This window comes from Rhamphochromis longiceps, linkage group LG3 (assembly GCF_057381845.1).
Source record: "Rhamphochromis longiceps isolate RC_006_pf linkage group LG3, R_longiceps_female_GT1.1, whole genome shotgun sequence".
Classification (NCBI taxonomy): domain Eukaryota; kingdom Metazoa; phylum Chordata; class Actinopteri; order Cichliformes; family Cichlidae; genus Rhamphochromis; species Rhamphochromis longiceps.
In genome coordinates this window covers 21,698,530-21,723,074 of record NC_140559.1, presented here as the reverse complement: position 1 = coordinate 21,723,074, position 24,545 = coordinate 21,698,530, and the positions used below count along the sequence as shown (strand labels likewise).

At 39.4% G+C, this 24,545-nt stretch overlaps 3 protein-coding genes and 2 long non-coding RNA genes across 5 annotated transcripts in view; 3 read left to right on the top strand and 2 right to left on the bottom strand.

Moving 5' to 3' along the window:
* LOC146673412 (uncharacterized) overlaps nucleotides 1-24,545 on the top strand; it is a 188,013-nt gene that overhangs the window by 107,214 nt on the left and 56,254 nt on the right. The window lies entirely within an intron of this gene.
* LOC146673417 (uncharacterized) lies at nucleotides 2,980-5,837 on the bottom strand. Its single transcript, XR_014910519.1, has 3 exons — nucleotides 5,722-5,837; nucleotides 3,300-3,423; nucleotides 2,980-3,222 (listed from the first exon to the last, which is right to left on the bottom strand). It is a non-coding gene; the product is annotated as an uncharacterized LOC146673417 (long non-coding RNA).
* Nucleotides 6,086-8,315, top strand: LOC146673416 (uncharacterized). Its single transcript, XM_085384330.1, has 3 exons — nucleotides 6,086-6,168; nucleotides 7,154-7,530; nucleotides 7,769-8,315. Exons 1-3 carry the CDS (start codon nucleotides 6,086-6,088, stop codon nucleotides 8,167-8,169), a joined length of 861 nt encoding a protein of 286 aa, XP_085240456.1. The 3' UTR covers nucleotides 8,170-8,315.
* LOC146673415 (V-set and immunoglobulin domain-containing protein 1-like) lies at nucleotides 11,892-12,876 on the bottom strand. Its single transcript, XM_085384321.1, has 3 exons — nucleotides 12,825-12,876; nucleotides 12,243-12,599; nucleotides 11,892-12,073 (listed from the first exon to the last, which is right to left on the bottom strand). Exons 1-3 carry the CDS (start codon nucleotides 12,874-12,876, stop codon nucleotides 11,892-11,894), a joined length of 591 nt encoding a protein of 196 aa, XP_085240447.1.
* LOC146673414 (uncharacterized) lies at nucleotides 17,841-19,936 on the top strand. The gene is made up of 2 exons (XR_014910516.1): nucleotides 17,841-18,813; nucleotides 18,845-19,936. It is a non-coding gene; the product is annotated as an uncharacterized LOC146673414 (long non-coding RNA).

Sequence of the window (24,545 nt, the reverse complement as noted above, 5' to 3'; positions counted from 1 at the left end):
TTTTGTCCAGAATTGATGACTCTGTGTGTCAGTTTCAAAGTTGTAGCTACAAGGAAAAAAAACAGCTTTCAGAGCCTTCAACCTCATTTTACAGTGTCTGTTACTCTGACTGGGTTAGACTCTACACCAGGGGTCCCGAATCCCAGTCCATGAGGGCCGGTGTCCTTGCAGGTTTTAGATGTGTCCTTGATCCATCACAGCTGATTTAAATAGATAAATAACCGTCTTGAAGTTCTCCAGAGGCCTGGTAATGAACTAATCATGTGATTCAGGTGTGTTGACCCAGGGTGAGATCTAAAACCTGCAGGGACACTGGCCCTCGTGGACTGGGATTGGGGACCCCTGCTCTACACAGAACTTAAATAGTGAATCTCTATCTCTCTCAGTGTTGGAACTAAATACACATATGAGGTATAGTTAGGGAGCAAAGAAACAGCCACAGAATCTAACTAACACGACAAGTGACCAGCAAAATAAAAGATAAAAACACTGAGACAATGAATAACATACAAAATTGACACAAACAGGAAAGCTAAGAAAATAACAAGAGACTAAATCAAATAACCTTAAGTAGAATGCTTGTTGAAAATAGACATTAACTGAAACTTGAGGACTAAATTACAACCAAGAACCAAAAAACTCCTTCATTCCAAGAACACAGGAAATCATAAATGAGAAAAAACTCTTAACTAAGAACAAAGAATAACAAACTCAAAACACTGGGTCAAACACTGAAGACCATGGCACCCACTTGCTTAACAAGCTTGGACTTATAAGCATGTTTCTAATACTAAAAGAATGTGCAGTCCACATCATTTCTCCTCTTCTTCTTCCATGGCAGGTTGTTGCCCTTGTAAAATGTTTACAGGTAGATTCTTAAATACATGGACAAAAATGCAATTTTTGTAATTTTGCATTTGTATACCAACACACTGATTTTAAATCGGGCAATCAAGATGTAAAGAAAGTGAAGATTCAGCTTTAATTCATTGCAGTGGGTTTAATAAATCTTATATTGTCATATGAAATGTTTAGGAATTGCATTGGTTTTTGTACAGTCTCCCATTTTCAGACTCTCAAAAGTAACTGGACAATAATTAATTAGCAAAAATGTAGTAATTACTCATTCCTAAGTTCTAACTAATACAATATTTTTTAGGGAGGAAAAAGTTTTTAACTCTCAAGGATCATCTATTAATCGACCAACACACAAAATTTCATAACTTCAACTGATGATTTTGTTGTCATGAACAAAGTCTCCTCATTTAGAAAAAGACAAGGATCATTAAATTCAATGGCATTATAAATAAGAATGTGTTTTTCATATATCAGCTTGACTTATTTGGCCCTAAGAAAAACTATATAAACAGTAAAAGTTGTAGTAACAGAGTTGATTTATGTAAATTCTACTGCAGCGCAACCTTCTAAGGTGTTGCTGAGTACAAAAGAACAAATCCAAGAAAGAATTGTTGCACAAGCTGTTATTATATTGGATAAAATTGGATTTTTTTCGTGCTGCCTTTCCATGAAAATGAAGACTTTACAACACTATATCTCAACATATAACGCTCATATAACCATGACAGATACCTCGTTACACTCTTTTAGCTGTGGCAGATTGGCTCTTTTTGGTGAGGTCATCTTGCCTTAGATGTTCGGACTTCATTACTGAGGGGTTGTGGTGACGCACTGAAGCCGGCTGGGCAGGGACACTGATAAAGTCGCACTCTAGTAGTTGAGAGAAATTGCTTAAATGTTCCAAGTGAGCAGCGAAGAAAGTATCTGAGTAGACTGATGGCTCTTTGTAACATTTCACTCCATCACAGCTGTTGCTCAGTTACTGCTTAAAAAGCAGTTTGACAAATTCTGCACAACTCTGTTGCTTGTGAAGCTCGCACACAAGAATTTCACTCACATGTACTGTACCAATGTACCTGCACATGTGATGTGACAATAAAAAGTGATGTGATGATGATGTGACATCAGAAGCACCCATATAATCGAATGTATTTCAGCAACCTGTCCTAAACGTAAAAATTTCAGTTTTTGTTTACATTATGTAAGAGAGGCTTTGGTTCCACTTTCTGGTCATTTTCAAGCCTCTCAGTAGTGGATATGTTATATTGAATGGTGTCTAAAGCTCTGTACCTTTAAGTTTTACATTAGGTATCCTCAGTCACTTCTCATGCAAGGTTATTTTAAATTATAAAATTATAAAATGCAGGCTTACCACTTCCATTGTAAGGTTAGATTTGACACTTAAAAACAATGCAAATTTAATTCCCCTGAAGAATATTTAATGTCAATTTCAGAGGGATGAGTAATAAGTGAGTGAGTAATGAGTGTTAATTTTGAGTGTTTAGTTTTCATTAGTGTTTCTTTCGTGTTTAAAAGTTAAACTTGTATATTACAGTCTAATTGAACTGGATGATTTATAAATACGTGGAGATGTTTGTGAGAGTGCAAACTGGTATGTTACACGGGCTGTACACCTAGAAGAATTGATGCTGTTTTGAAGGTAAAGGGTGGTCACACCAAATGTTGTTTTGATTTAGATTTCTCTTTTGTTTATTCATTATGCATTTTGTTCATTGATTAAAATAAGTGATTAACAAAAAAAAAAAAAAAAGGAACTAAAGAGATGATCTGCTGTCCCCTGTTGGAAATTTCTTAAAACTGCTTCTTAACTAAAACCATGCAACCTTTCCTGACCCTTGTTTTCAGGGTGGCATGTTATTAATCATGTGCATTTCCCACATAAACAAGTTTTCACAAAGCAGCAGCATGTGTCATGTATAATATGGGAGATACTGTTAGTGTCTCCTATATTAAAATTACTGCTAATAATGTGCATCATTGTTTGAGCTGCTTGTTGCTCCACGTTTATGTCAACATCTCTCACTGTGAGTGGAACGTGAACTCCAAATTATTTAAAATATAGATGCTAAAGTAGATTCAAACTGGCTAAGAGTCAAGGCAATTGGGAAGGACTCAGGTGCAGACTAAGAAATACAATTAAACAGTCTTTTATTAATCCACACTGGGTGCACTAGATACACGTGGGGGAAAAAGTTCCAAGGCTCCACAGGGTCATGGAGCAACAAGATCTTCACACATGCTCCACTCCTCTCGCTCTTCACAGGGTATCCCTCCCACACAAAACTCCATGCAATGAGCCATACTCACGCTCAGGGGTGAGGGTATGAGAGGGATCAGGGGAGTCTACATACAGAGACGAGAATTACTCCAAAGCAAACACAACAAATGACAGCTTTCTGCAGAGCCGGGCAAACACTAACTTGAGTTACTCAATATCCCAGCAACGTGTAGCCCGCGCCCCTGCCTTATGAAGAGCCAGCAAACAATAGTGAGGAATCACCGGTGATCAGCTGCAGGTGCGTGAGGCAAGGGCGGGACCTCAGTCTGAGCAGGCAGAGTGACAGGAGCAAGAGAGAGGAGAGAGAGACAAAACCAAAACATTTGTTGCCATGATGGGCTGACTAGGCAGGCACATGACACTAAGATTGAGGATCAGAAACTTGAACCTGGACGACCACACAGGTGTTTGCGTTTGTTACCCACGAGGTGGAAAATAGACCAACTGTACCGTGATGATTTATAGACCGTTACTAACTTTAACTTAATACAAATCAAAATAAAATCCATGTTAGCAAATGTTAAATGTTTGAAGGATTAAAACTAAACAGTTTCTGTAGCAGAAAAGTTTGACCTTCTTGGTTGATGCTGTAAAAACAGTTCCAGTGCGATCCCTAAAGTCTCTCCCTCTGTTCCTGTGGAGGCTTCGACATTATGTGCTCTTCTAAACTAAAGATAATCCATCACTACACTTCACTGCAGATACTTACTGGAAGTTCATGTTTCCACGAAGGAAAGATTAAGAGACCCTGAAGCTCAGAGCTGTATTCCTTTCAGAATTCATTAAAATGGAACAAGGCAGGATTCATTTAAATTCAGTGAATAAAGCTCAACTTACACCCAGCTGACTGAACATGAACTCTGTGACTCTGAGTCTGTGCAGCTCAAAAGTGATGCTGAGCAGTCACAGCACCCCTCAGCCAATCTCTGCTGAAATCTGTAACAGCAGCTTCATTTTGGTGCCTCTAATGACAGCCAAAGGCCGAGAGCAGCCAATTAGAGCCAGATCACATCTTCGATTCCCAGGCACACAATAACAGGTTAACAATAACAGTAAAGAGCTTATATTTTGTTTAATCTTTGTGATTTAAAAGTGAACACAGAACCAATGAGTCTGATTGTCCCTGATTGATAAAAGCTTATCAAACAGACATTTAAGACTGCTTTCATAAAGTGCGCTGTGGTTAAGGAGGAGGATCAGTGATCCCTCTAGTTTCCACTGTCGGTTGCTTGGAGCAAAGCTCAGGAGGGTGAGCTGTGTGTTGTTTGATGATTTAACAGGAGTCCAGAGGGAACACAGAGCAGAACAACAGCTTTTATAATCACGTCTGTACAACAGAAACTAACGGTGGCTCAGGTACTCCTCATATTCACATAAATTACTGAAGAGATATTTCAAGTCCCCTCTTCATTTGCTTCTGCACGTCCAGCTCAGGTTCACAGGGAGATGAAGTCTACCCCAGCTGCATTTCAAGTTATCCCAAATACAAATCTCTTTAGGATATATTCCTCAAATACATTCACTTTACCATTGAAAAATGTGACTAATATAAAAATAATCAACCTCCCATCCAAACAAAGAATCTGTGAATTCAAGAAAAAAAAAAATGCAGAAGGATGAAGTGACGATTTTCACATTTCGTTTTTTATCGTTTTTGTGTTTTGCAGAAACGTTTCAATCATTTAGCATTTATTTCTTTTAAATTAACTTTTAAAAGTTCAAACTTCTGAACGTCATTTATACTAAAATGAATATTTATAGCAAGTACATGAATCAATACTTAGTACTTTTCAGCGTACCCTCACAGACAAACCATTATTTCCACTCCGAAGTCAAAGCCGAGAATTTGCCGACTCTGTAACGTTGATCGAAATTTGGTTGGTAAAACGCATGGAGGCGACACCTCTCCTCATCTGCTTTCAGCCACAATGGAAACATTTACAGCCGCTTCATTGTACTGGGCCGTGCTCTGCGCCTGCGTCCTGATTTGCGCTGCCGAAGGTGAGCTCTGCGTTTCTTCACACTGTGAGCAACGATGCGCACAGCTCCACATCAGCACACTCAACACTGCACCACAGTATCGCTGATGAACGCGAACCTTTTTCAAACTTTGGGTTTTCATGTTGGTTTGTTTGTTTTTTGTCTTAACGTAAGACGTAAAATGTCAGTTATGATTTAATTTTCACTTCTCAGTTGTATTATTTTTCATTTTCTGTAAAATAATGCAAAAAAATCGGGTCAAAATGCGAACGGTTGTGCGTGATGTAAACGGCTCCACCAAGCCCTTCAACCCCAAATTGCGGATTTTTTCCCCGTTTAAAGGTGAAATTTAGTTTATGTACGGACACGAGTCAGCCCGTATATAAGACGAGTCAGATTTAAAAAGCGTCATCACTGGAAAAAAAAGGGAAGGAAATTTGTCTCGAGAAAAAAACCCCCAAAGAAATAAACAAAAGAAACAAAAGAAAATGTGCGATTGGTGTTTATGTTTGCGTTGTGAACCCACAGAAAGCCAATTATGAGTTGAATCTTATATGAAAAATGCAAAAGAGTTTTCAGCTTACTGTCAAAAGCTGAAGCCACCCACGCCAAAGCTTAAAATAAGGCTTTCCTCAACGTTATTCGGGATTTCGTGACTAAATGTGGATGAAAAGGCATGAAGTAGACGGTTCTTCTGGTTCACTGTTAGCAGGAATGAAACATCTTAAACCTGCGTCACTTTTCCGGGGCGTGCTGTGCGTCTGCGTCCTGGTTTGCGCTGCTGAAAGTGAGCTCTGACATCAGCCGAACCTCAGACCTGAACTTATACCTGACTGATCGAAACAAAGTAATATCTCTCAATAATGCTGAGGTAACTTAAAGAAGGCAGTCTGACTTTAAGGTTTTATTTATCACTTTTAAAGTCCTTCATGGTCTGGCTCCAGAATAATGTACCTGAGCTGCTGTTCCCGTAACAGCGTCTATCCCCAGATCCTGCAGACAGAAACCTTTTCACTGTTCCCACCTCACGCGTAAAGACGCACAGCGATCGAACGTTTTGCTCTTAGAGCTCAACTGTGCAACTTGTCTTCGTTTGCAACTTCAGTCTCATTTTTATCGTAAGGCTTTTGTTTGATTTTATTTATTTTACATCTTGATCTTTTGTGTTTTTCTACACGTTTTATTCATTAAAACCTGATAGATTTTTATGTACATTTTATTATTTTTCATTATTTTTATTTTGATCATGAAGGTCTCTCTTTGAAATGCAATTTTTAATCTCAATGAGATTTTTTTTTTTTACCAGAAGGATTAAGAATGTTACACTTGAATCTTGTGTGACAAGTTGACATGTAAGCGGTTCCTCCTTGTTTGCTCCTCCAATAAGTACTCAACGACATCTTTATTACCATAACTGTTAGAGTGAATTGTTAAATGTTTGTCATTTTTATGTTTACCATTTGTACATTGTTTTAACTCTGATGAAAGAAATTCCACTGTCCTTTCTCCAGGTTCTAGGTGGGGGGCTGTAGTCTTTTATTACAGACACATCCTTGTGCTTTTGATGTAAGCTTCCTGCATTTACGACCCTTTGGTCAGCAGGAGGTCTGACACACACACACACATACACACACACACCTTCTTACTTAGATACAGAAGTTCACACATATACATACAATGCCTTGTCTGGGCGTGGCTTTGTTCTGATGTGTTTTGTGTGAACTGTCTCTCATTAAAAGGCAGCAGAGGAGGAGGTCAGATCTGGAGGTCATTTTCGTGGTGGACACAGGCCTCCCTTGCGCAAATAATCGATCGATTGACTGTCTTGTTTTTTTCATGATGAATAAGTTTCTAGAATTAGCGAGGCTTGTGGAAACACAGACCCAACAATAACCAGTAATTGAGATTGTCCCAAACGTCCACTGTGCATTAATGCACCACCATAATTGGCTCATAATTCCTACTTCTGATTGATTGGCTCTTTTCTAACAGGTGATCTCCAGAAATATATCATAGAAATATCTGCTCTGTGTTGTTTCCTCTTTCAGACCAGAAAATCATCACAGCTGAGTCTGGACAGAACATCATTTTGCCATGTCGAGCTCCAAACAACAACATCATAGCTGTAGAGTGGAGCAGAGCTGACCAGGGAGATAAATATGTGCTTTTGTACCGGGACGGGCACTTTAACCAGCATCCACCTTTTAAGAACCGGGTGGATCTGCAGGACAGACAGATGAAGGATGGAGACGTGTCTTTGATTCTGAAGAATGTGACGATTAATGACACTGGAACATATGAGTGTCGTGTAAAGACAGGAAATAATCGCAGAAAAAGAGCAAATCTGAGTGGTGAACCCATCAGCATCATCCACTTGCATGTTGATCCTCCAGGTGAGTGAGTAGAGTTGAGTGTGTGTGTGATCAGAGGTGAAGCTGCTTCCTGGTTGTTGATGTTTGTTTGTAAAGATGTTGTTGATGAGACTTTGTAGAAAGCAGCTGGTCTGAGTGATGTGATCAGAGTGCAGTAGATAATGTCTGACAGCAGTTTGAAGAGGAAATGGATTCTGTTCTGTTCTTCACTCATCACCTACCTGACAGCTGACACCTCACACCTGTTTCTCACCTGCAGGTCAGACAGGAGGAGACACAGAGGATGGAGGGAAGGAGGCAGGAGGGAAGGAGGCTGGAGGAGAGAATAGTGGATCTGTTGGACTCATCATTGGTCTTTCAATTGTTGCTGTTGTTGGTTATTTGATCTACAGAAAATATAAACAACGTAGCCAGGACTCATTTTGCCCCACCACTGAACCACAGATTGAAATGTCTGAGATATTTCTGAACTCTGAATCTCCTGCTGATAAACAAAGAGACAGAAATGACCTAAAAATAGACAGCTGTCACCAACACTCCACAACAAGGATCCCAGATGTCACTCTGACAGTTGAGAATGAACTACTTCATCCTCCTCCTCCTCAGCAAACAGCAGGACAGCTTCCAGAGAAACATCAGAGTGCAGTAGATAATGTCTGACAGCAGTTTGAAGAGGAAATGGATTCTATTCTGTTCTGGTTGTTTTTTGTTTGTTCGTCTTATCTGCACAAAACTAAGAGATCCACAGTTAACACCAGCCTCCACATGAAATGTTTGGACTCTCTCAGAGCTGTCTGTTACTCTAATAAAACTGCCAACAATTATTCTTAAATACTTGTTTTGTGTATTCTTACTTAAAATCAGAGGGGGGGGGGGGATACATGCAAATTATGTATGTGTAAAAAATGTAAAAAATCCAATGAACTACTTGGATGTTCTGTTAACTACAGTGAAACAAAGACAAATGCATTTTTCACGTCCTTTTGACCTAAAAGTGTTTAAAATACCCAAAAAAGATGTGACGTTAGGAGAGAGTTCAACCTGGAGGTCAGGCAACAATAATTAACACACCCAATCAGACTGTTTTAAATTGTAAATGTCAAAATGGTGGGTCAGTGTGAGTCACATTCAAATATTCCTGCTTATTTCAGTGATTTAAAGTCCTTCTAACTGTCCTGTAGCCTCTGGGCCGTTATCTTTTCTGCCCTAGACACCAAGTCTCCTGCTTACAACCTTCTTTTTATGATTCAACAATAAAGCATGTTAAGAAAACAGTGTAACACATTCACAGCAGATCAAGGATACAGAGTGATGCACATTTATCTAATAAGCTAATATGTGAATATGTTCTGTTAACTCAAAAGTATAATGAGAACTAAACTACATACACAGCACACCATCTAAACTAAAGGATAATATATATCCTACAGTTGTTAACATAATTCAACTACATTGACTATGGTCATAAAATAACATATGTTTTACTCATAATCTTCACAACACACAAATGAAGAAAATCTCAGGCTGGAGATGAATAATTTGTTAAATTACAGAACGGAATAAAACACTCATTAGGAGCTGTGAGTTTATCATCTTTAAGTGTAAAACTGACGACAAAAAGCTGAAGTATGTTTGGCTTTTAAAGGCTGTGCAGGACCCTGTTTGAGCCTGTCAGAGAGGAGGCAGAATGGAGGAGCTCAGCATGTTTACGGTTTGAACTCTCCTGAATCCTGAAACTGTTCTTTTTTATTAAACGTCACTGTTCATAACAAAGTGTGTTTGTGTTTCACAAGTTCCTAAAAAAGATTTTGAAGCAGTTAACGTGTTCTGTACATGTAGAGGAGCAGATATACAATGTAAGTTGTATTTAAGTCAATGCCTTTAAAAAATCAATTTCTTAGTCAGTAGCAGACTGCCTGAACAGACTGAAGCTTCCTTCTCGTTTCCTGATGTACAATATTCCTGATTTCAGAGGCTCTTGATAGGTTTTGGTTTCAGTCACATCTTTTCTCTGAGCTGCTGAGAACTGAAACTACAAGAAATTCACTTTCAGCCTCTAAATCTGACCACTTAAGATTGTTGTAAACATGACCAGCATGTGTCCTCAACACAGACTTTAATAGAAGAGCTTCTGTAGAGCTGATTCACAGCCAGCCTGATTATTCATGGTGCCCTGACTGTACCAGCTGTCTGTGAAAACTGACTTCAGTCAGCTTTCAGTGATCCAGTCACAGTTTGGGACACAGGATATGTGATATTTATATTTCAAAGGGTCTCCTAAGTTTTCATTACATCCTCTTCCAATTATCCTGGTCATGGACATGGGGGGCTGGAACCTATCCCTGCTACCACAAGGTGAGAGACCTTCAATTTATCCAGTGTGAAATTATGGTGGAAAAAAAATCACTTCTATAGCAAAACAATTGGTGATTGGTGTATAAGTGTGAGTGAGTTGAGTGAGGGACATAAACCAGCAGTGGAAGTTCACTCTGTTTCAGTGTCTAAGGAGCTTGGAAAGAAAGCAGCTGGAGTTCTCTAAGTTTCTTGAAGATGTTTCACTTCTCATCCAAGAGGCTTCTTGAACTCCAAAAATCAAATGGTGAAGGTCCTAGTTATTCAAACTGTTGTGGGTCTGTCCCATAAGAGGTTCATTGACCCACAATTGATCATGTGCCTCATCACATGAGACAAGATTTGAAAAACAAACTGGGTAAATGCATTCCTTGACAGATGAACTATGTCTGAGTGACGTAAAAGCACCTTGACTGTGGGTGTTTGTGTGCGTCAGATCTGATGCAGGATTGCATATTTTCACTTTCAGGCACTCCCTACACTCCTCCTCTCAATCAGAATGAATGAGGAGAATGAATGTCGCAAGTGCACATAATTTACAAATGCTGTAACCCATTCACTTTCTTCTGCATATTAGAGATAGGCCCATGAAGCCTTGTGAAGCTTCTGTGACTTCTTTCTCATTGTACAAGTAAAAGATATGAAAGTTCCAAGTATCAAAAACAGGCCCTACCAGTGACATCTGGTGGTCAGCTGCAATTATAGCAGCCACAAACTTTCAAATGATTCACGCATCCAGCTGATTCCAATTCCAACACAAAAGGAATAACATTAGTTTTAGGTAGCTGTGTTTTCATTCTAAGAGTCAGTGCCCACAAATGAAAGTGTTACAGCATTTAGAAAGGTAAGTTTATGAAGTTTATTATTGCCACCAGGACCAGTAATAAAATTATTTTAAAAAAAGCATGTAACTGTGTTAAAATAAATCTCATAGTTCACAGTTTTCCCAAAAATTCATTTATTTATCAAATTGCCAAAAAGTGATTCCCAGTATTTTAACTGTTGTTGGCCCATAACTTGTGGAAGATATCAAGTCATTTGAACAATGTGTATATTTGCAGGTTTTGTCAGACTGAGAGCTGCAACACTTTCTCATCCCAGTGATGAACAAGCAGATGTCATGATCCTTCCAAATTGCCTCCAAATTGATGTCAGCTGGGTTTTTGTTATGTTGTTCTCTCTCTCTCTTCCACTCCTCTCCAACTGGGTAGAACTCATTACAGGTTCCCGCATTTGACCTACGCACCTGCAAGTAACCTGTGTTCCTGCATTTTCCTGCCACTACTTAAGGCAACAGCTCTGTGCTACTCAATACTGGATTGTTGTACTATAGTCAGTGTAGCCCCAGTTACAGATCCCGGTGCTCACATAAAGAGCCAAAATGTAACAGAACCAAGTCATATATGGATATTTCACTCAGCCAAAAGTCAAATTTACACACATAGTCAAGAACCCTTTGGAAACAAAAGTGGGAAGGTGAAATTATTGCGTAAGTATAATGTTAAACTTTGTGATGACATCTCATAACAAGCTAAAGTGTAACCTTTGTCTGAGTGTATGCTATTAATACTCTAAATGTGACTTTAAGTTTTGGTGATAAATTTCCTCAGGAGGAGCAGTGATGTCCAAAGTGTTCAAAATGTTAGGGAGAGCATTTAGCTGGTGACAGTTGTTGTCTTTTAGCTCTTTTTGTGAAATACACCACTTGTACTGGTATCTAGTATGCATGTTATTTGACTATAATGCTTTACGGGGGGCTTTCTTTACTTGTTTCATTAATTAATTCTACTTCCTAAATAAAACATTTCTGAAGACATTTGTTTTTGCGACAAGGGTTGGAGCAGTAAACCTCAGCAACCCTACTCCCCACGGGCTTGTGTTGGGGAAACAATACTGTGTTGGAACAAAAAATGCAAACGACTGCACATGCTTAGAAGAAAACAGAAGATGCATGCAATGTGTGTTTTAATGACATGATTCATATAATATTTTAAATGCATATTGGCAATTAGCCAATTGCTGTTAGTTTGTCACCTTTGTGACCGTTTTGTCATATCAACAGGAGGAAGAGATTGTAAGACAACAAGAATCACCACCAAAGCTAACAGACCACCTGCCAGTCCAATAAATCCTCCATCTCTTTCATCCTTGTTCCCAACTACCATACCTCCATTCTCCTCATCTCTAAGTGCGGTGACCTCTTGTGGCCGACCTGCAGGTGAGAAACAGGTGTGAGGTGTCAGCTGTCAGGTAGGTGATGAGTGAAGAACAGAACAGAATCCATTTCCTCTTCAAACTGCTGTCAGACATTATCTACTGCACTCTGATCACATCACTCAGACCAGCTGCTTGATCACACACACTCAACTCTCCTCACTCACTTGGAGGAACAACTGTCAGCTTGATTTCATGCTTGATCTCAAAGGTAGAGCTGCTACTGTCTCTTATGTTTTGTGCGATGATACGACACTCATACGTTCCAGTGTCTTTAATTGTGGTGTTGGACAAAATGATGGACATGTTCCCATTTTTCATTTGCGGATCTCTCAGTTTCACTCGATCTCTAAAAGTTGGATGCTGGAAGGTTTTATGAAGATGACCATCTCGGTAGAAGAAGACGTATCCATCCGACAACAGATCAAGTCTTTTCCACTCTAACAGGACAAGTTTGGCTTTTTTAGGACCCTGACACTCCAGCTGGGCGTTCCTGTCTGCCTGCACATCTATCTCTTTTAAGCCTGAACAAAAGACAGAATGAGGAAGTGGGACACACAGTCTTTGTGACGTTATAAATGCAGAAACAAGTAGAAAAACAACACCTTTTTTTCCAATCATATCATTATGACAGACAAGCTACACACAACCCTGTTAGATACACAAATACTGTTTAGAACATTTCTCTTTTTTCCTCATGAGTTTTTTGTTTTGAACGAACTAAAATCAACATCCCCTTTTTGACTCACCCGTAGATGCCGAACTCAGAGACAAAATGAGAAGGACAGTGAGAGGATTCATCTATGACGGGTCGTGCAGACAGTGGAGTTGCTGCAACCTGACCTGAAGGAAGAAATGTATAAATTGAACAACAGCCTAGCTCATTCAGTTCATTCTGCTCTGTTTTATGAAACTCCCAGCATTACTGAGGAACAACAAGATGATCTAAATGTTTGGTGTGAGGACTGAGTTAAGATTATTAGGACAGAGCCAAACGTTTGGCAATAAAACAAGAAATTGAATTATTCTTCTTGTGAAATGAAACTCTTAAAAACATATACGACACAAGTTCAGCTGTAAAAATACTCCGGTTCACAACTGTCAGTCATAAAGTGACAATGAGCCTCTTCAGTCAATCAAGAGGCAGAGTTAGTATTTAATAAATCTGGCCCCTAAAATTCCACCGTTCATAATGAAGGATATTTTTCACAGGCTGTTCTCGTTGCATGACCTTACAAGACCTCCGGTTTAGAAACCTTTGGTCTTGCAGTTCATCTTCTGCACATTGCATTTTCAAAACATACGGCAGCACATTTTTAGGGATAGACTAGAGTAAGGTAGTTCCAAACCTCAACGCACAACTCTTCTCTTTTCCTAAGTCCTTAGCAATTCTCGTATGCACTTTTCCTTGACCTCTATGGTGCTTGTATTGAGATCAATAAAAAGAGGTTAGGAACAGTGTTGGACAAGTTACTTTGAAAAGGTAATTAATTATAGGTACTAGTTACTTCTACAAAAAAGTAACTGAGTTAGTGAGTTACAAGATACTAAAAGTAATTAATTACTTGAAAAGTAACTATTGCGTTACTTAAAAAAAATCTTTAACCCTCTGGGGCCTAGGGTATAATTGGCCATTTTTAACTACTTTTGATTTGACCTCTACATTTCACCTTTAAAAACTATTTACTTGCCTTGTTTGGTCTCATTCTTTTCAGCACAACCTCACGTGTCTGAATTTACGGTTATGTTTTTATTTTGACATACTGTATTAACACATTTGATCTAAAATCAGACAAAAAACACAAAATCCGAGTAGAAAACGTTATATTTTTACTGTTTATCATGACTCTGGTTTTACGTGGCCCATCAACACAATTTAAAACTTGGTATATATCACCTTGTTGCTTTGTCATTTTAAAGTGGTCGTAGGATTGGCTTACCACGACTCATTTATTCTTCCTCAGTCAGTAACAGCAGCAATCATGCTGTTAATAACAACGCTACTTGTAACGCCATTATTCCCATCACTGGTTAGGAATAGGAGATAGGGGCATTTTTGGAACGCACGCTGAGAAATAAAAGATAAAAGTAATGTATGATAGCAACAACATGTTTCTGTACTATATTTAAACTGCTATAAATGACATAAAATCTATAATATTAAGTGAGGAAGAACATTCTTGTCACACCACAGAAAAACGTCTAACTCTACAAAAAATGTATTTAATTGAAGTAAAGCGTCTCAGTGATATTAATTTATTATTATTATTATTATTATTATTATTATTATTATTATTATCATTACTAATATTATTTCTTTTTCAGTGAGATGTGGCTAAGATGGCAGCAGAAATTTTAAATATACCATAACTGTTCTGGATGATTTGGATTACAGGCTAATAAAGAACGCAGATCAAGTACAATAAAGCAGTCATAAGAACACTTAACGTCCTTTTAAAAATATATATGCAATATATATATAAATATATATATATATATATAAACCCTTTCTACAGCTCATATACCAATATAAACATTTAAATTAAGCGCCTCCTAAAATCACCTCATTTCAGAATGAATGGATGTAGTGAGCATCTATGTTATCAGCCACGATCTAAAAAAGTGACCCGAGCATCGACACGGGGTGTCATAGTCGTCACTCTGCACGCAGCAGATGAGGAGGACAGGACATTTAGCCTACCTTGTGCAGTTCTTTTAGTTTAAATCGCCTTCATTGTGATGAAATTCGCTGACATCTAAGTCTGTCTGACTTCTTCTTCGGTCAGAACACAAGTCAGTGAGTAATCACAGAAAAACCTGCCTGTTATACCGGCTGTAGCCCCGCCCCTATCACTACAATCATGGAACGATCCGGAAACTGACATCACAATTTTGAGATAATACTGTGTGTTTTGTTTCATTTGGCAGCAAACTATAAAATAGGGCAAAACACTGTGCTTGCTGTCCTCATATCAAATTCTGACCTTCTTATTGTGGTTATCCAAATTCATAAGCTGCATCCTCCTGAGGACCCGGCCCACATAGGCCGCAAAGGCAGAGTCCTCAGGTGGATGCAGCTTATGAATTTGGACACTCCCTTAATTCAGTTTTTATGTTAATTTTTTACTTCCAGAGCATTAAAACCCAAAGATAAAGCTGAAAACTAAAGCTGCCCTTCAAACTTCATTTGATTAAATCCAACAAAATTTCTCTAATGAGAAATTGAAATGAGCCGTGAATCACAAGTCTGTGAACTAGCAGTGCTGGCAGTTTTTACTGTCTTTACTGTCTTTAAATAGCCTCATCATTTTAAATATATCAGCTGTTGTCCTGTCTTACTGAATAGTGTCCTGTTTTTTTTTTTTGTTCTATATATGTGTGTGTGTGTATATATATATATATATATATATATATATATATATATATATATATATATATATATATATATATATGAAGATAGCACCGTATGTGCTATCTTCACTTTTAAAACTAGTTTGTGATTAGTCATTTGGAGTCACTGTCACCCCTTTAACATGAACGTGCAGGGGAAAGCCTGGAAGTGTCTCCTGACTGCTGAGGTGAATCAAGATTAGGCATGTGGAACTTACTTCATAGTGCAGCCCTGTGGTCAGAGTTTTGCATTCTCTACAACACTGGCAGTAAAGAATAGGGTTTGCAGTTTTAATGTTCTTTTACATTCACTGCTGCTGTCTTGGGTTGTTAAGTCAGGGTGAGTGAGAAGGTTCCTTGAAAATTCATAAAACTACAGAAAGGGACCCAAATATCAAAATCGGGAACTCCCAAGAGGAGGTGTGTGGGTGTTGCTGTGGTTTTATAGTCGCTTTATGTAAAACTGAAGAAGAACAGTGCACGTGGTTTTGTTCCTGATGGTGCTTTGTTGGAGTGGAGGACGCATTTTTTGTTTGCTTGCTTTATAAAGCATGAGGGTTCAGGATTGTTGCACTGAGGTACTGAGGGTTATACAGTACAGTTGTGTTTTGTTATGAATCACTACATATAAGTTAGACGTTATTTTGGATTTGGAGAGATCAAAAAGTGTCAGAATCTGAATCGACGTGTACACAGAAGGTCACAGAAATCTTGAAAAAATAAATAAATAGGAAGCTTATACTTCATATATAAACAGTCATTGTATATATAAGAGGTATACTCTCTACTTGTTTTGTAGACACAGAAACAGGAAGGAAGCAGTATGGGGACATATTTGGACAAAACTATTCAGCCACAACAAAATAGGCCACATGCCTTCACTTCAAGCAAGTTTGAGAGGCTGACTCATCCAAAACCTACCGAGCTGCATTCCCCTCATTTATTCATGTTTATTTGATGTTTGTGAGAGCTGCACAATACACACTCTGTATTATATTCTTTCACTCAGATAACTTTCAGCGTGGATAAGACACAAAGAGCAGTTCAAAATATGTCTGTTTGTAAGAGCAGCCCCACAGTGTTGCCCCCTGTTGTCCCAGTTGTTTCATTTGTTGTAACTGTTTCAGCTTTTTGCAGATTTAAACAAAGAACAAAAATAATACCTGCAGCAAAAGTATTGTTTAAGTTGTTTAAGACATCTGTTTAATTCTTGTATCTGTTCTTCATCATGTACTGGTAATTATGTACTGTACTGTGTGTACTGTACAGTACGATTATGTATATACTGTATTATGTGGTCATTAAACATTGCTTTAATTACATATTGGAGATAAGAGTGAAGGCTCAGGAATTAGGTGGGGAAAAGTCCAATTTAAATGATTTACAATAGGTAATACTCTTCAGGTGTGTTAGCCTCCTGGAGAGAATGTGCTCGAGGTAGCAGCTAAAACAAAAGGCTGCTCAGTTAAGAAGCATAAACCACTGTGAATTCGTTTATCTTGCTTTGATGTTAACCAAACAATAACAAGATAACACTCAAAAAGGGAGCGGTTGCCAGTGGTGGCCAAGGATCTCTTCTTGTATCTCTGAATTTCTGACTAGTTTAGATTTTTATTAGAGGCCTTGTCACTGCTGCTATCACAGGGTAGTACTTACAGCCTATTCAGGCCACACAGGAAATCCAGCTCTTCTAGGATGGCATAAACATGTGCAACGTTACAAGAGTTCCTGTGTCTCCCAGCACATTCTCAAGAGTGGACCAATGTCTGACCCTCTGTGTGAGGAGGAAGATGAGGAGTACTGCCAGAGTGCTACAAAATGACCCCCAGCAGGTAACTTGTTTCTGAAATACACTCAATGTAGGTGGAATGACCAGCACCATGCAGCTTGATTAGCATGAGGTGTCCTGTTGTCTTCACAGATTAGAGCTGGTTCACTCTGAGCACAGGGCCCTGTGCTTCGTACGTCGCTCACTACATCCAAGATCAAATGAAACATCCAAGACCAAATCATCGCGCTAACCGTGAGCTCGCTATTCCGGTTCCCCGAACACACCTGTTGTTGACGATTAGTACAGCTGGATGAAGTAATGTGACATCACTGGGTGCCGTAAAAGGGGATACGCATCGATAGTAGAAACATTGATCGGCAACCCTCTGATTGGTGGGCGAAAATGTCGAAGGGGCGCGCTCGGTGTTTTTCGGCAGCAGAGCAAGAACTCTTGAGTGAGGGATTTCAGGAGTTTCAGAGTTGAATTAAAACGCAAGGGAACACTGCAAAGGCTGCAAAAGCAAGGAGAGAGGGCTGGCAGAAAGTTGCTGACAAATCAAACTCGTAAGTAATTCAATAATAACAATAATAATGGAGTGGATTTATATAGCGCTTTTCAAGGCACCCAAAGCGCTTTACAATGCCACTATTCATTCACTCTCACATTCACACACTGGTGGAGGCAGCTACGGTTGTAGCCACAGCTGCCCTGGGGCAGACTGACAGAAGCGAGGCTGCCATATCGCGCCATCGGCCCCTCTGGCCAACACCAGTAGGCGGTAGGGTAGATTTATCATATCACACCATATTATCCAATATTATATTACATTATATTATATTATAATATGTTATATTATATCCCCTTTCACATTAGAGCCACAACAGGACCCACTAGAACATGGGAACAAGTAAAAGTGAAATATAAGAATATTCTACAGAATGGTAATATTTATCACTTATATTGCTTGTCGTCTCTTGGAAAGAGACCCTGGAATACTCTGTTTGTTTGTTCATAACAGCAACCAAGAAAAGGGCAGAGCAAAAAAAAAGACAGGTGGTGGTCCTGCACCCCCTCGTCAACAAGTTGGTTAAGTGAATAATACCCTCACGGGAATATCGATATCTCTCAATGAGCACACTGTCACGCTGAGCTAAAGGATCCTGTCTATTCCGCAATATACGCTGGATTCTGAAAACTCTCCTTATCAATCTTGCACCTTCCGCAATGGGTGGCTCGCGTATACGGACAGGACATGGCTGCGACAGACTTCCCAAATCCACCTTGGCTTTTATAGCCGTGGTCTCTCATCTTGATTACACGAAGTAATTTACAATTACTACTCTGAAATATGAATTGCATCTGTAATAATCACATACATGTAATAGAATGTTAATAGTACATTTCCCTTTTATAGGAAATGACCTGTATGTATCTGTGTGACATCAATACAAGGATCAAGTGCTGCATTATCTTTAGTTACATTGATGTTATTTATTTATGGTGAAACAGTGGTGGAATATCGCTGTTGCTTTCGTATAAATGAAGCGGACATACCTGCGTGGCCACGATCTAATCCTGTTTACATAAAGTAAACCTGCTCCAGAGCAGGTTTACGCTTACGGCTCTGTTGCTATGACAGCAAGTCCCGGATGAGCTTCGGGGAACCGAACGATCCAGGATCACGCGAAATCGTCAACAATCAAATCCAGCTAACTTACTTAGCGAGGTACGAAGAACGGACCCCTGCAGTGAAAAATCCTGAATGTTACATTTAGGAAGCTGCATGTATAGATATGTATATCAAGTTTATGTTTTTTTCCTTTGAGGGATTTTAATTCTCTAAAATGTTATCCCTGTTACATTTTAACCTTTGTTCCCTTAGGACACAGTAGTGTTTAGTAGTTGTACTATTAAAGTTATAGGAATGTCTTTTCTTTCTTTTTTTTAACCAAACTGGTATTCTATCAAAAATCAAATATGGATATGTAAATCATTTATTTTATTTGAACTTTTTTAGTTTTCCAAAATTAACTTATTTTTTATGTATTCATTGCATGTTTCACCTCAGTTAAATTTCAATCCTTCATTCATATTTAAACTTTTGCTGTGGTAAAATCTTCTCTTAAATCCTTTTCTCCCAAAACTGCAAATATTTTCACAGCAGTTGCTCTTAAAACTTCCAAAATGAACTAAATCTGTCCACCGGCTTTGAAACAACACCTTCTGTGACTTTATGTCCAGAAAAAAGAAACTCAAGCTGAACTGGTTTTGGGCTGTATTTCCATGTAATACCTTTTTTTTTTTCCAGAAGATGGAGCAGTGATGCTGTGTAACCTTTATTTAATTAGGCAAAGAACACAATATTCACAGTGGCAGCAAAGAACTGTTAAAAGTTAAAAACAGCAGCACACATCAGAACCATTTTAAAGATCACAGGTGACTACTTTTAGTTAATTCAAATCCTATTAAACTTCTATTTTTGGCTCCTCCTTTCACTTTAGTGTATTTACTGTATCCTTGAAGTCCACGTTGTTTTTTTAATGAATTCATTTTGATCCACATGTTCTGCAGCTGTTTGCCTTTTGATTTGAAGTTTGCATTATGAAATCCTGATACTGTTAAAGCATCAGTTATAATTGATGAACTCTGTGTAAAGTTTATTAAACAGTTTGGTGTGAAAAATAAAGAAATGGTCTCACAGCAAGTAGTTTGAGCCATGATTTCCAATTCAAACTAATTTAAATGTTTTTAGTGGTACATGTGGAGGTTTATCAGAGGAGGAGACTTGGCTGCTCTCGGCACGGTTCCTGCAGCTCATTAAAAACTCTGAAATGATCTTCAAGGAAAAGATGATTAATTTTTCTTAAAAACAAGATGTGGGCATGAAGTTTGAACATGAGTGTGTTTAAGATGCATTGTGATTAGCATCTCACACGTTCCAATAAAGCAGATGTTCCTGCATTCCAACAGTAGTTTGCAGATGTGTTCATCCCCCGACCATCTTCAAGACTCTCATGCAGCACCAATTTGAAACGCAGCCTGGAAAGTGCGTTCATGGCCCTACAGGTTGCCTAAGCACAAGAGACAAATTGTGCAAAAGGAATTGGCTGAAATGGTGAAAATGCTGTTATCATAGGATGAAATGAGGATTTGTTCCTCAGTGTTTGGTCTCCTATGCTTACCTTTTCTCCAGATGATTTGTCGCAGTTGAGAGGGGCCGGTTGTCTTTAAGGTGCTTCCAGGTAATTAAGAAGTGAGTGCAGGGTTCGTACCATTCATCACACTTCTGTTAGGTTTGTTTGAAGACTCGGGCATTTTTCAGCACCTCCTGTAGCGATAGCTGCGTCCTCACACTGCATATGCTGTTTGCCACCTGGATGATGTTGTCATTCATAGTGATACCACGGTGGAGCATGTGCAGTGGGTGGTCACAGTCCCTAAAGTGTGTGGTTGGATGGAGGGACGTACAGTATTTGGGTACAATTTGGGAGCTGGGTATGTGCATCCACACATGGATAAAACAGCAGCCATCGCATCCTGCCTGTGTCCCAACGCAAAACAGAACATCCTGATAATGTAATAACGGTGAAGGCGGTCGCACTTTTTCTCCTCTCCTTCTTCCCCTTATCTTCCCTGCTTAGCCTCTTGTGTCCTTGTCTTGTCTCGTGTGCATTACTTTTCCCTCGAACAGTCTCTCACTGTCGTTCTCTAAAACCTAATAGAATTATGAATTTGATAACTGGTCTCTGAATGATATTGACACCCTCTTCTCAACGAGAAGTCTGGGCTCGGGAGAGCCCGAGTGCCCTGGAGGGACTTTCCCTGCCAGATACACGATGGATGGGTGGCAGACCTGGAGGATCTTGTGCCTGGCGGGACTGTCTATCGAGGACGCTGAAGATATCTACCTATTCGGAACCATGATAACAGGGTTCTTGCTGATCGGAGCTGGCTTGGCCCTTACTTATCGGAGAAATAAGAGAGCGGAACCAGCTGTTCAAACCCCTAAGCTGACCGCTGGAATTGAGGCGATCGGACAAGGCGCGACCTCTCACACCGAACGCAGCATGGTTAACACCTTGGAGATGCTTACAGCTGCCGTGAAGACTCAAACTAACACCATTGAGCGTATGAGGGGATACATCAGAGAGGGGCCTGCTCGCAATGACACCTTTGAGCGAAAGTTGGATCACATCGCAGAACGGATCACTGCAGCTGTGGGGTCTCAGAATCAAAAGAATGACAACACCACGGAACGGAAGTTTGATACCATCATGGGGAGGCTCGCGGCTCTCCAACGGGAGATCGAGGGACCAGTGTCATAGTGCTAAATTCGCTGCTCGCATAAAGGAGAAATCGACAATATTCAACATATGGACACCACGGCGCCAGCTGCTCAGGCCCGAGGCTGGAGCCCACCAAAACAACTCCCTGATAACGACTGTGTGATGACTATTCTTCCCATCCCATGAAGGCCACCTGGGTTGGCTGGCAGACTGTTTACTTAGCCTGATAGAGCGAAGGACACTGTCTCAGCTGGACTCTGGACATGCACACACATACACTTACACTGATAAGCACGCACTCATCCCCCTCCCTTTCCAAACGCCTTCGATGCTTGTTTCCTGCGGGGGAAGACGGCGGGTCTGCGTGCCGCGCTGAAATGGTAGCGCTGTGTAGGATGACTGCTGTGTTCCTTCGGATTACCCCCCACCCCCCTATCCATCCCCTGTGGCTTGTCATGTGCTCTAATGTTGCGATGTGGACATTAATGTGCTCTCTGTGCAGAGGAGGTTTTTTTTTTGTTTCCTGTTCTCATGCTGTCCTCCCATAGGTGCCCAGCGTGAGAAGAGGTCTCTTTTTTTCCTCTTGTACTTTTCCCATTGTTGTGTAATTTTTCAGTGTTATTCTCTGCAACGCTGCCGATCTCCGACTGTATTCCTATGTGATGTGTTTGTTGTGTGTCTAAGTCGGGGGGGTCCTATTCCTCTGCGGGGCAACCTGCATATGGCCAATAAAGCATTCATTCAATTCAATTCAATTCAATTCAATAATGAATTACAATATTCCCGACAAGAAGAAATAAATGCATGAACGAGTTTTTCAGCATCACTCTGGGACAGGATATTTCTGATTTTCAAGATATTGCAGCAATGGAAGAAAGCAGTCATAAATATTTGCTTAATATTTCCATTAAAGGAGAAATCCTGGTCAAAATGACTCTAAGATTCCATATAGTGTTACTGGAGGCCAAGGTATTGCATCCAGAAAAGGATAAAATCCGTAGCTGTTGATAAAATTGGCACAGAGCTTCCCCCATGCATTACCAAAGATTCACATCAAACTCATTCTTGATTGCTTTAATGAACATTTTTTTATTGTCACAGTTTGATACTGATGATTTCTTGTGAACACTCCTTTAGTTTAAACCCAGTGACAGTATCAAGTTATTATGTTTGTTTTCATGTAAGTATCTACACTTATATTATCTATCTATACTTCGTCTGCATCCCTCGAGGCCCCATTTGAAGGCTGATTATGTCCCAACATAGGCCAGAATTCATAGCGCAGTGGTGGCTGTGGCTTTTTTTTTCAACAAAGAAAAAACCCCAGCAGATGGCTGAAGCGTGGTGGCCAAAGAATAAACTTTTAAAAGCAAGTATAAAATTTTAGATCACTTATATATCTGCAAAGAACGTTATAACATTACTGTTGGCTACATGTCCACAAAGTTATGTATAGGGGTGGGTTTTTAATTATCAATTTATCGATTAAAATCGGTTCTAGCTTGGATAATGTGATATCGATTCATTAAAATCCTGAATTGATTTTTTAATACAAATTTATTTTGACCAAAATGCCAGAATTTCAGGTTAAACCTCAGAAAATTTCAACAAATAACAACAGCCAAACAGCTGAAATAGTAAATGAGAGCAGGAACACGATTCTGCACAAAGACGTAAACACAAAGCGTGGATCCACCGACGGATCAGAATCAGCGAGATGTCGCCTTTCTCTCACGACAGCACGGACACGGTCGGGGCTGAAAGCCGACAGCTCGCTGATCCGTGCTTTGAGTTCACGCCCTTTTTCCACTAGATTCTGAAGCTGCAGGTTTTGTCTCTCTCCAAACAATATTGACTAAACCAGCAGCTAAAGAAGATCCAACCCTTCACATAAACATCGTCATGAACTTTTGCTGTTTTACTTCCACAACAATAAAATCACACTTCATGCACAGCTCTCTCCCTCTCTCTCTGTCTTTCTGTCTATGTGTACTTCAAGAACAGTTTCCCGTCAAAAAAATCTGTTTTCTGCATTATTCGCTTGTTTATTACTCACAAGTCTACTGTTGTTTACAGTGCTGTCGGCCGCTGTTTTTTCCCTTTTACCTAATTCTGAAAAGAAAGTCTCATTTCTGCTGTTCAATAGGCTACTGAACAAATTCAAACTTTTTAAAATTATGCGAAATTTCAAAACACTTAGCTGTGTCTCTAATAAAACCTCTGTAACTTTGCTCTGCTTCACTTCAGCAGCATCAACTAAGGTTCATATGTTGATTAATGGTTTTCTTTCATTTTTGATGTACTGCTGAATATTTTTATAAAATCCCAGGCCAGGAAAATCAACTTCGTGTTTTTCTGTGTTTTATCCTCAGCTACTTCGACACAAAGGCATCTGCTGTGATGCTCACACCTTTGATAGAGTCTAGCAAGTGTCGGCTTTTTTTATAGATATAAAAATATGGAAATGTATTGATGCAGGACCTGAATGATGATATATGGAATGTGGAATATCTGTCCATGCAGACAATATTGATTTGTAACTTAAAATTTGTTATTTTAACTAATAATCTTGTCAGCATAAAGTTCTTTATTTGGAGCACAGATCTACAAGAAAGATAAGTTACTGAAACGTGCTTGTGCTTAAATTCCATATCACTCTTTGGCAATATTGTGAGTAATGTTAAACTTAAAGATCATCTCTGCCTCCTGATCTGTTTCCTGCTGCCTGCCACTGAAGGCAGTGGGGAGAGGTAACAATTAGGCAGTGCATTTACCGTGGCATATAATGTCATCTTTTCTCATTACACTCCACTTTGACCAGCAGGTTTGTGACAGTTGGCTTAACATACTGAGCCAAGGAATCTAAATATACATTTGGCATCTCAGTGGGGCTACCAAAAGTCATCACCTCAGTCTTTTTATCATTGAATTTTAAAAAGTTAAGAGACATCCAAGCCTTAATGTCATCAAGACACTGAAGTAATGGTTGTATGGAATATGTGCCTTTATGATGTAGAGGGACA

What these genes read in the sequence shown, in the direction of transcription:
- LOC146673415 (XM_085384321.1), bottom strand. Translation starts at nt 12,876, where the DNA reads ATGAATCCTCTCACTGTCCTTCTCATTTTGTCTCTGAGTTCGGCATCT. An exon ending in TCTGAGTTCGGCATCTACGG is followed by an intron (nt 12,600 to 12,824) that starts GTGAGTCAAAAA and finishes TCTTTTGTTCAG; the next exon opens with GCTTAAAAGAGATAGATGTG. An exon ending in GCTGACAGTTGTTCCTCCAA is followed by an intron (nt 12,074 to 12,242) that starts GTGAGTGAGGAG and finishes TCTCACCTGCAG; the next exon opens with GTCGGCCACAAGAGGTCACC.
- LOC146673416 (XM_085384330.1), top strand. Translation starts at nt 6,086, where the DNA reads ATGTACCTGAGCTGCTGTTCCCGTAACAGCGTCTATCCCCAGATCCTG. An exon ending in TCACTGTTCCCACCTCACGC is followed by an intron (nt 6,169 to 7,153) that starts GTAAAGACGCAC and finishes AATATATCATAG; the next exon opens with AAATATCTGCTCTGTGTTGT. An exon ending in CTTGCATGTTGATCCTCCAG is followed by an intron (nt 7,531 to 7,768) that starts GTGAGTGAGTAG and finishes TCTCACCTGCAG; the next exon opens with GTCAGACAGGAGGAGACACA.